Source organism: Chiloscyllium punctatum, chromosome 25, assembly GCF_047496795.1.
Source record: "Chiloscyllium punctatum isolate Juve2018m chromosome 25, sChiPun1.3, whole genome shotgun sequence".
Lineage (NCBI taxonomy): Eukaryota > Metazoa > Chordata > Chondrichthyes > Orectolobiformes > Hemiscylliidae > Chiloscyllium > Chiloscyllium punctatum.
The window spans coordinates 62,902,547-62,914,740 of NC_092763.1; the positions used below are offsets into that span (position 1 = coordinate 62,902,547).

General features: G+C 38.0%; 1 protein-coding gene across 1 annotated transcript in view; it reads left to right on the forward strand.

Annotated features, from left to right (window-relative positions):
- The window catches only part of LOC140495999 (dolichyl-diphosphooligosaccharide--protein glycosyltransferase subunit MAGT1-like), a 49,271-nt gene that overhangs the window by 17,798 nt on the left and 19,279 nt on the right, over positions 1 to 12,194 (forward strand). The window contains exons 5-6 of the mRNA XM_072595409.1: positions 4,185 to 4,325; positions 4,996 to 5,085. Coding sequence (XP_072451510.1) covers positions 4,185 to 4,325; positions 4,996 to 5,085 — 231 coding nt within the window. The remainder of the gene's footprint in view (positions 1 to 4,184; positions 4,326 to 4,995; positions 5,086 to 12,194) is intronic.

Genomic DNA, 12,194 nt, shown 5'->3' on the forward strand with positions numbered 1-12,194 from the left:
ATCGTAAGTATTTGAAGTTTTTGTGAATGATATTGAACAGTGCAATCATCAGCAAAATTTACACTTTGAGACCTTGTGTTGGAGGAAAGGTCATTAATAAAGCAGCTGAAGATAGTCCAAGGGCATTACTCTGAGCAATTCTTGCAGTATAGTCCTGGAACTAGAATGATTGCCCCCACAACCATCTTTTGTATTGCCATGCATGACACCAAACAGAGTTTTATTTAGCTTTTATTATGCTAGGGCTCCTTGACGCCACACTGTATGCCTTGCTGCAAAGTGTGCGTTCTTAACTTGTGTTGGTTTCTCTGAAAGGATTAACATTTTGGATCAGCTTTTTGAAATCTAGAGTTCTGATGTCACTAAAGTGGAAGGACTAAAGACAGATAAATAAGGATGAAAATATTGTTAGCAAGTTCTGCTGTTCGTTTAAAATGAGAGAGATTTGGAACAGTTAAAATTGGCAAATGAATTCCAAGAATGCCCAAAGATCAGTTAATAGTTGCTTCAACTGTTAATCGTATTATTATTCAGTAAACTGCAAAGTAGAAAGGCGAGGTGCTTGAAACAACAAATGTTGAAAAGGATGAAATAATAACTCAAGCTTGCTCACATATTAGTCTTATGATGTATGTTAATTGTAGATTCCTTTTTAATTGTGTGGTACTGGGCATTGCTCATATTTCAGCATATGGAGGAGTTAGATTAACATGATGCTACATTAGATAGCACATGTTTAAGAATATAAAAGGGCTGCTTGTTTTAATCTTGGTTGACGATATATTGGAAGTCACGATAGTAATATTTTTGAGTCATATAAAATAGCTGTAGGAAGTCTCTAGGATGATACTTCTTACAATTGAGCATACTTCTATGAAAAGGGCACCAGTTACAGTACTTGATGGCAAATGATAAGGCAATTAATTTTGGAAAGCCAATGGATCTGGAGTTCATCTAGTCGGGACATGATTATATATCCCCAATAAAAGCTGGTGACAAAATATTATGGTCCCTACCAACTGGTTTGCAGGTAGTGTGAAGGGTGAATGGCCTGGTCGTGACCTCCTGAATGAATGGCGGTTTCTGTCTGGCATCTGTTTTCAGGCTGGATAGTGGAGTTCAGCAGAAGTTACATTGTTCACTACCATTTTGTGGGGAAGTGCACTCCATCAATGATCTCATTTCAACACCCCTACCCCACACCCTCAATCAAATTCTGCCCCCTCTGAGGTTTCTACTCCCTTTAAAGATCTTGTGAGCACCCCCATATTCTATGTCCTGGGACTAAAGATCTGTGGTCAGTCTGACTGGTCAGCAGCTCTTGAAGAGTGGACTTCCTCCCAAGGGAAGGGATAAAATTCCATTTTGAAGCAATTACAGCTCCTTTTAGCCTTAAGTGGCTGTGCGGCTTTGGTGGGAGCACACTTCCTGCTGACTTTGGATGGTAGGGTGGGAAGCTGTACCATTCTTAAAAATCCCATTGGCATTGGACAGCATTAGTGGTATCAGGTGTTAAGAATTGGAGCAGAAAAAGGATCTGAAGCTGCATAAAGAGTTACCCTTTTCATCAAATGATAAGTGAATGATAAAAATCATGATGAAAGATGAAGGTTTGGTGGTTGGAGTATATTTTAATATTTGTAGAGATCAGAAAGGCAAATTAAATCTGGGTTTTGTTTAAGAAGTGGCATTGCAGAAATTCACCACATTCTATTTATAAGCTTCACATTGGCCTGTGACTTTAACAAAGTAGTTGCTTTGGATCTCATGGTATGTGACCAAGATAGAAATATTTTAATTCTATATTTTGTAGATCTGGTGATTTTGGTCTTTCTGCCATAAAATTTAAAGATTAAAAACATTGATTTTCAAGAAGTTATAATCCTTGGAGCTAAAGGGATCAAAAGATATTGGCAGAAGCAGAACAAGGTACTAAGTTAGATGATAAGCCATGATCATACCAAATAGCAGGGCAGGCTTGAAAGACAAAATGGCTTGCTCCTGCTCCTCTTTATTGTTTCTATCAGAAGGTGGTACTTGGCAAATTGGCAATAAAATGTTTAAGGCTTCTTCTTAACAATGAATCCAAATTAATTGCAAAATCCCTGGGCATCAGCTGATAAAAGTAAATGAGACATCTGAGACCTCAAGTGCATCTGTGTTTGTGATGAAGGTCCTGAGGACCAGTATGGTGAGTCAAAGGCTAGGAACGAATAAACCCACATGATGGATCTACAGCTTAATTGTCCATATTGGGAAGTGTCATCTAGTAAATGATGAATGTGATAAATGTGAGTGTTTAAGAACTGCTAGTGACGAGTGTTAAGTATTGGTTGTGTAATTAGGATGGTGGCTAAGAAGGCCAGCGGAGTGGAAAATAAGAAAGCAGATAGCAAATACTGAGAGGGGTCCAAAGCTGACTCTCGTCAGACAGCATCTACCCTTGGAGGTGGAGCCTTCAGTAGTGCAAAAAGTAGGCTTCTACTTTTTGAGAGAATTGTTTTTGGTCAAAGGGGTAGCGGATGTAGAAGGTAAACAACAGAAATTAAACAATTATATCTGTGGCCTGAATGATGTTTCAAAAGTATGGTTGTTTTTGGTGAAGTCTTTTTCAGAAAATAGGTCATCTTCAACTAAAGGAAGCTCCTGCATTGCTTTATTGGGAAGGAAAATATACAGGCACCTTTTATGGTGAATATTGATTTCTTAAGAAGTGGTGTTATCATATTTGATAAATATGTTGTAGGATTACATTAAAATTTAAAATTTCATTATATGCAGAAAAATCAGACAAAAACCAGAAAAGTCTCAAATGGGTTTGGCAAAGGGACAAATAGAGAAAACAACCTTCGAATAAAGACAAAATTCTGTGGATGTTGAAAATCTGAAGCAAACAGTGCTAAAGAGAGAGAAACAGAGTTAATATTGAGTCTGATGACCGAAATAAACCCTTTGTTCTTTTAAGAACTTCCACTGAGAATTTTTCTTTATTTGTTGAAATAGAATATAATAGAAATTATAAATAGTACAAGCTTTGAATTCTAATGTTTAAAACTGAAACTGAGACAGTAACTTTAGAACTATCATAAATCAAAAAATGGTTTATTTTAAATGCACTTGGAACTTTTAAAATTATTTCAGCTCACTCTTTTTTTTTAATAAACTCAATGATTGAGCCTCCACAACTTTGTCAGTAAGAATTCCAAAAATTCACCCTTTTGAGTGAAGATATTCCTTCCCAACTCCAAACTCAATGGTTGACTCCGAATTCTAAGACTGCTTCTAGATCCCAGCCATCTAAAACACGAAGCAATTGCAAGAATGAGACATTTCCATCCTTTTACAAGTATCTGACTTTTCTTTGTCTTGAATCTGTCGTTTCACCTGTTCTGACCAAGGTTTAAAAAATTATAACTGTGCAGTCAGTGATTTGGTAACTTTATTGAAAAGCTGTGTTTGGATGAAAAATCAGCATGGGTGAGACATAACTACTCCTCCAATCGTAGCTTCTGTCTAATTCAACAGGCTGCCTCTCTCCTGATTTTGCTGCTCCTTCAAGGAACAATTCTGATGGGATGGGCAGTCAAGGGTGGGAGAGAGGGAGCCCATGATTGGAGGAGCTGGTCTAGCCTAATGCAGAGACTTTAAGAAAAGAGATTGGAGAAGCAACTAGCAGCATTGTTATACTAAGGAGATAAAGGGAAAGAAACTCCAGTGAGTATTCTCTTTATTTCTTTGAGCACTAGACTGTGTACATTCATATGTGACTTTTATATTTGAATAATATCTCAGCATTTTGCAGCCAGTGAATATTTTTTTAAAAAGAGCAGCCACATATGTGGGCAAACACTGTAGCAAATGCATGCTGAGGAAGGTTCCATAGATCTGTTTTTGTGATGTTGTTTGAGGAAGAAATTGGCTAGGATACTAGGACTTCTCTGCTGTCAAAATAGATGTTTTAACCATGTCAGCATGACAGATTTAATTTGACATTATGTATGGCAGATAAAGTGAATAATGTTGCACTGAATAGCTCATTGGACTTTGTTTTTATTCAGTTAAAAATAAAGGTATAATTTTACATAAGTGTCGTACAAAGCAATATTATCTGCATATAACTAAAATATCAAGTTGTCATGCCAAAGTTTTAGTGACTTGCTTTTCTTTTTGTTTTGAAAAACCAGATCAGGGTGATTAGGCCTCCAAACTACGCTGGTCCCTTGATGCTGGGATTTTTACTTGCTATAATTGGTGGACTTGTGTATCTTAGGCGGAATAACCTTGACTTCCTATATAACAAAAATGGCTGGGCGTTTGTTGCTTTGGTAAGTGAAAATGCAATTAATTATTCCAAAGTTTTTTCCTTTTTTTGTGCACTCCCTTTAGAATTATCATATCTCTGAAAATTATTTATTAAAAATAATTCATTGTAAATCAATAGTATTCGAAGTAGTGAGATTTGGAGTGTTGAGATTTTGTTTTTGAGTTGTACTTTAAGGGTCACACTTGGAGAAGAAACCTGCAGTTTAATATAAAATTTGGCAGTCATTAAAAATGTCATTAATTACCAAGGATGTCTGCTGTTAAACATGTCTTGGGTAGATTTGATATTGGGGTGGTGATTCCAGATTTGAAAGGAAGATAATGATGGGACTTGTGGAAGTGAACCATTGACACTATGTCAACTTGGAGATGGAATGAGAAGAGAGAGAGAGAAACTAGCAAAGAAATTAGATCTGGTCTAGGAAGAATGGAAACCTTGAAATTTTGACCTGATGAACAAGTAGGGAGGAAGACTGAGGCACCTTAGACGATGGCTGTAGTTTCTTTGCTAAAGGAGGCTATGAATTCATGTGTTGAAGCCAACAGTAAAGGAGACAAATTTAGTATTTTCTGGGTAATATATGTTTCAACCATGCAGGAGCAAGTCTGTCTAACTGATGTTGCGATTTGTCAAAGCATGGTCTATTAATTTTCTGTTACATGTTCGCTCAGTGTTTTGTACTTGCTATGACCTCTGGCCAGATGTGGAACCATATCCGGGGTCCCCCATACGCACACAAGAACCCTCATACTGGTCAAGTGGTGAGTAATTCAATCACCTTTGATTTTCTAGGTATTGTATCCTTGCTTTAGCGAATTTTGCTGTTTTGAATAAATTTAGGTATACTTTAAATGATTTAACTTTTGGTGTTGTAGAATATGAACTTCTAATAACCAGTTTTTTTTAATGCCATATTCTTCAACAGAATTTGCGTATGAGCACCTGTCTTCCACTCATCCCCTCATTTTAGTGTGAGGAGAGAATGGTACCATAATGTTCAGAGCTATCTCCTTGTCCAGCAAAAAGCACAGAGGGTTTTTTTTAAGAAACCAATAATTCACATCCAGATGGTAATTGGAGATAACTCCCACCTCCACTTCCTTTTCAGAGTTTAGCAACTGCCATTAGAAATAAAGCTGTCCAGTGGAATTTCATGTAACTATCAAGATTCATTAAGAACAATTCTTCAGGAAATGACTTAGAATGGATTTTAAATATTGATTTCTATGCATGGTCTTATTGCTTTTTTTGATCTGGAACTGTATATACAAAATCTATTACATACAGCTAACCCTTAACTGAGAGAGCCAGAGAGTCTGACCGCATGGAAACAGACCCTTCAGTGCAACCAGTCCATGCCAACCATGCTTCCAAACTAAACTAATCTTACTTGCAGGCGTTTAGCCCATACCCCTCCAAACCTTTCCTATCATATACTTATCCAAATGTTGTCATAAATGTTGTAACTGTAGAACTCTAAGGATGTGCTGGTGGCTTTATTCCACCATATATTGTAAATCATAATTAGGCTGGGGAGGAATATAGTGTCATTTTAAAGGAAAGTGGAGGAGTCTAGCTTTCCATCATCCTGTCTTTGTATCTAAAATGACTCTAGGCAGAATAGCCAAAGAATAGACTAAGCCCCTTTTGAGTAGGAATTTCAAAGAGCAGTACTGAACACCTACATGAATATATAGACTATGATTATTTTGAGAACTAAAGATCAGTTTTTCTTAAAGTTATCTTCATGAAGTAATATTACTAAAGATCGTGACCTAATTTTAGCATTCGATTTAAGTTTCTAGCATGCCATTTTAGAAATCTGGTGATTGTATTTCCATCAATAATAGTAACTTTGACAAATTAGATTAAAATAAACATTTAAGCATCACTACAGTAAATGTTGAGATTTGGTCAAATTGCTATCCTGTTTTCTGTTAATCTGTAAATGCTAAATTCAGTATCCTGGATTTATAAAAACTAGATTGATTGAGTGCTGCCAAATGCTGCTCATAAGAGGGTTGGACTGTCCCCTCTGGAGCAGTATTGAGGGACAAAGAGATAAGTAACAATAACGCAGTCAAAATTAAAATCTTTGAAGCTATTTTGTTCAATCCTACTGAGTATGGTCCAAGATTAGATGCATTTAGTTTCCCATAATAGTAATCTCATTTTTTCAATTTACATATTGTCAAATTTAAGGTAGAATCATAAGTTATTTCTGTTTGCGGGACTCAGAATATGCTGTGATTGAGAACATGCTAGTTGATACTGCTGTAAAATAGACTGTCTTTGGAAACTAACTAAAGTGTGCACTTCTGTCATGGAGTGTCAGCTGTGACTCCGTTAATAAGCTTTCTAACTCCTGTATGGCAAGTTTCTAGTTTCAAGTCCTTCTCAAGGATTTGAGTCCAGAAAGGTTGACATTCTAGTGTAGTGTCAAGGATGTGCTGCACAGTTGGATGTGTTCTGTCTTTGTGGTGAGATGTTAAACTAAGATCTTGTCATCTGTTCCGGTAGTTGCAAAGTTTGCCTGGTATCATTTTGAGCATGTGAGTTGTTAGCCTTGGGGGTTCTGGCCAATATTGATTCCACAATTCATGTAATTAAAATCAATGATCTGATCTGATCATCACAGTGGGAGTTTGTTATGTTAAAATTGACTGTCATGTTTGTTGCAGTATGACTGTGTAGACCTCAGAAAAAGGTCATTGCTCATAAAGCACTACGTAAAAGCAAATCATTTTTTAATGGAGCCACCAGCTTACTCTCCACATGAGATATAATATCAACTTAATTCATGTGCTAACTTTTTTTATTGAATGTAGTTTAATTGAGTGGTATTTTGTGTAGTTTCCACTCTGGATTTTGTTTTAACTTGTAAGCTAAAATGCTATTCCATTGTTCAGTTATGATTGAGGTAAACTATTTGGCAATGATTGAAATTCCCTGGATTAATGCTCCTATGTAGTGTTATGTTTTCAGCCTGAAAATACTATTGCTGTATTCAAGCAACATTTCCAATGCATTCTGTTCCCTTGTGACATACATTTTTATATTTAAAAATTTGGTACTTTTATCATAAAGCTCCCTGATATTCAAAACTGAGGTCAATCTAGTGAACCCACTTTGTATTGTAAGTGAGATTGAAGATTACCTGCTTACTAGGAGCTCTTATTTAGGAATGAGAGGTTCTAATTTTATGGAACACTGGCAGTATTACTGCAACAGGAAAGAACTGTATTGCTGAACTGAGTTTCACTTAAGTCCGTCTTCATGGTAAAGGATGTGAATAATGTTCGAGATGTATGAAAAATATTTTCTAAATAAAAGGGTGAAAGTGGCGAGAATCCAGGTTGGTGTGAGTTATAGAGTTAGTCATAGGGATATACAGCACTGAGACAGGCCCTTTGGTCCAACTCATCCATGCCAACCAGATATCCCAACCAAGTCTAGTCCCACCTGCCAGCATCCAGCACACATCCCTCCAAACCCTTCCTATTCATATATACATCCAACTGTCTTTTTAACTGTTGCAATTGTGTAAGCCTCCACCACTTCCTCTGGCAGCCCATTCCACACATGCAACGCCTTCTGTGTGAAAAAGTTGTCCTTAGGTCTCTCTTACATCTTTCCCCTCTCACCCTAAACTTATGCCCTCTAGTTCTGAACTCCCCCACCCCATGGAAAAGACCTTGTCTATTTACCCTATCCATGCCCCTTATGATTTTATAAACCTCTGTGAGGTCACCCCTCAGCCTTCGATGCTCCCGGGGAAATAGCTCTAGCCTATTTAACCTCTCTCTATAGCTCAAATCCTCCGACTCTGGCAGCATCCTTATAAATCTTTTCTGAACCTTTTCAAGTTTCACAACATCCTTCCGATAGGAAGGAGACCAGAATTGCTTGCAGTATTCCAACAGTGGTCTAAGTAATGTCTTGTACAGCCGCAAAATGACCTCCCAACTCCTGTACTCAATGCTTTGACTAATAAAGGAAAGCATACCAAACACCCTCTTCACTATTCTCTCTTCTTGTGACTCTACTTTTAAGGAACTATGAACCTGCACTCTAAGGTCTCTTTGTTCAGCGACAGTCCCCAGAATTTTACCATTAGATTTTTTTTTTAAAAAAGAAAATCTCCGCAAACTCGTGGATTCTAACTAAGGGTAGTAAAACTGCTGAAAAAATTGTTGATGTCCCAATTGTGATCTTGTGAAATACTTTCACAAATTGTCACCTTTTGATTGAAAAATTGTCAGTCTCCTGCTAGCTAAGAGGTTAGCGAACCATGAAAGTTACACATCTTTACATGTAATGTCAACTATGGGGAAAAATGATTAAAATCTTATTAGAGACAGTAATTGAGCGTTTTGACAAATATGAACTGATCAGAGGCATCCAACCAGAATTTGTAGTGTTAAAATAGCTTAAACTATAAAGGTTGGGTAACATTTGTGGAGAGAAAAGTGTTAACATAACGGTGGTTGCTCTTTTACTAAAACTGAAGAGTAGTAGAAATGTAAGCATTTTAAAGCTTAAGAGTGGGGGGTGAGGAATAAGAAGAAAAATGTCTGCAGTGAGCACACATTTTTTCCTGCCCTCCCCTATCAGCATTCTCCCTGCAAATCCTAGTCCTTGCCTTTGTCATCCCTAACATTCCCCCCTCCCTATTTTCTCCTCATTGTACAAGCATAGATGTATAACAAGTGCCCTGTCGTCCCCTTTCATCTCACGTCCAAGGCTTCAAAAGTACTTTTTAAGGGCAACAGCAATTTACCTGTACTAATTTCAAGTTAATACATTGTATTTGCTCCTCATGACTAAATGCACAGTGAGAGTAGATTACTTACAGTGTGGAAACAGGCCCTTCGGCCCAACAAGTCCGCACCGCCCCGCCGAAGCGCAACCCACCCATACCCCTACATCTACCCCTTTCCTAACACTCCGGGCAATTTAGCATGGCCAATTCACCTGACCTGCACATCTTTGGACTGTGGGAGGAAACCGGAGCACCCGGAGGAAACCCACGCAGACACTGGGAGAACGTGCAAACTCCACACAGTCAGTCGCCTGAGGCAGGAATTGAACCCGGGTCTCTGGCGCTGTGGATGACCGCTTTGCATAACACTTCCATCAGACCCTGAGGTTCTGATTCTTTGTTATTTTAATTCTTCAACTTATTCCCATCTTGACCTTGCTATCCATGACCTGCAACAGTGTTCCAGTTAAACTCAAGTGCAAGCTTAAAAAGCAAGACTTTTCTTTCGAACTGCACATGGCTGCCTATAGGAGTCCGTGTTTGGTTCAACAATTTTGATCATAACTTACACCCAGTTATTCCCTTTTTTTTCAATAGGCTGATGGCCTTTACTTTCTTTATACCTTCCTAACACATGAAGATTTTTATAGTAATTGTGCCTCATTTGGGCATCACCTTTGTTTATTAACTATATTTATAACTGTTGCCAATTTTTGGTTGTTGAATCATGAAATATTTTAAAATTTTATTTCCCTTAGCCTCTACCCTGTCACAGACTTCTCCTTTGTTCTTCCTGTCTTCTCAGTTAACTGGTTTAAAATCTCTTACATTTCTGTTTTCTGTTCAGTTCTGAAGAAAGGCATGGGCCTGGAATGTCAACTCTATTTCTCTCTGCAGAACAGTGTACTACAGGAGCAGGCCCTTTGGCCCAGCATATCTGTGTTAAACATGATGCGATTCTCAAGTAATCCCATCTGCTGACACATAGTCTGTATTCCTCTATTTTCTGCCTGTTCATGTCGTCTAAATGTTTAACCCTAACCCTCTTAAACTTTGATCCTATCTGCTTCTCTCATCTACCCTGTAGTGCATTTTTGGGCCTCCTAAACTCCATGTAAAATAACTTCCCTCGCGTATCTCCTTTAAATTTTTCCCGCATCACCTTAAACCTATGTCCCCTAGTATTTGATATTTTCACCCTGGGAAAGAGACTGTCACTATCCACCCTATCTATGCTTCTCATAATTTTATATACTTCTATCAGTTTGCCCCTCAGTCTCTGATGTTTGAGGGGAAAACATCCAAGTTTGTCCAACCTCTCTTTGCAGCTAACACAATCCAATCCAGGCAGCATCCTAGTAAATCTCCTCTGCACCTTCTCCAAAGCTTCCACATCCATCCTATAGTGCACTGACCAGAATTGCGCACAATACTTCAAATGTGACCTGATCAAAATCTTAACCGTTGTAGCAACTTTTTCTCTCGAAGGGTGGTGTGTGTATGAAATTAGCTGCTAGAGGTGGTGGATGCTGGTACAACATTTGAAAGGCACCTTATATAAATAGGAACAGTTTAGAGGGGGCACGGGCTAAATGCTAGCATGTTGATCTAGATTAATATTAGGGTATCTGATCAGGATGGACAAGTTGGACCAAAGGGTCTGTTTTCGTGCTGTTCATCTCTGACTCGAAAACATATGCTAACATTTTTACTCCATGCCCCTACCAATGAAGGCAAGTGTGTTATATGCTACCTTTACCACCTTATCCATTTGTGTTGTCAGTTTCAAAGAGTTGTGGGCTAGGACTCCAAGATCCCTCTGTATATTAATGCTCCTAATGGTCCAGCCATTCACAGCATACTTTCCTTTCCCATTTTGGGAGGTCACATGGACCTCTTCATGTCCAGATTAAATGCCACCTACCATTTCTCTGCTCAGCATTCCAGCTGATCTATATTCTGTTTCAACCTTGGGGATCCTTCCTCACTATCAACAAAGCCAGCAATCCTTGTATCATCTGCAAACTCCACAGGATTGATGCTTGTGAATTACTACAGATCACAGACCTTCAGTTAGAAAAACACCTCTCCACAGTTACCCTCTGTTGTCTTGGCTGAGCCAATTTAGTATGCAACTTGCAGAGTCACCAATTTATCACCAGGAACCTTGTTAAATACTTTAAAGTCCATGTAGACTACACCCACTTTACTCTTCTCAATCATCTTTGTCATTTCCTGAGAGAACTCAATGAAGTTTGAGACCAGAATGTCACTGCATAAAGCCTTGCTGACTATCCCTAAAAAGTGTATCCTAGGATGTTAAAAGAAATTATTATGTAGTGTTATGGACCCAGACCAAAGCCCCTCAAAACATGCCAAGGAGATAGCCTAGATTCTAACGTTTTCTTATTTTAAAGTGTTGCAGTTCAGATGCAATTTGATTGATCAAACTGTCAGGCTTGAAACAAAATGTACTTTATTCATACACTATAGTTGAAATACAGACTAAATAAAAATAATTGGCTTAAGTATAAGTCAATTGAAATATTTAACAAAAAAATAAACTACTAATTAACTGTTCCTGTAAGCACACCCTTGGGAAAGGCAAATTCAGTAACATTGTCTCGCATGCAATTCTAGCAGCAGGAAGAGCATCCAAGCTTTTAGCTGTAGTAGAGAGAGATGTAGCGTCCTTCACAACCCCAATAGCTACTGAAAGCTAGATTAAAATTCTAGTTCTGTGATAGCTTGACCCTGCACATGTAGGTTGCTTCTATTGCTCCAATGCCTTTTTAAAAGAAAATCACCCAAAGTCTTGAGCTGTTTATTGGCTTTGAGCAGACTGTTTGGTCCCTCTGTCTCAACATTGCTTCATTTTAAAATAAAAGGACAAAAACACCTCTTATTGTCACAAGAGATACTGGATACATTTGTAATAATCTTCACGTCCCAGAGGATTGGAAAACTGTTGATGTAACACCTTAATTTGAAACGGGAAGGAGACAAAAACAGGCAACTGTAGGCCAATTAGCTGAATGTACGTTACTGGGAAAATCTTAGTCTGAGGTAAAGGACATATTAGCAGAGCATTTAGAAATACATAATATG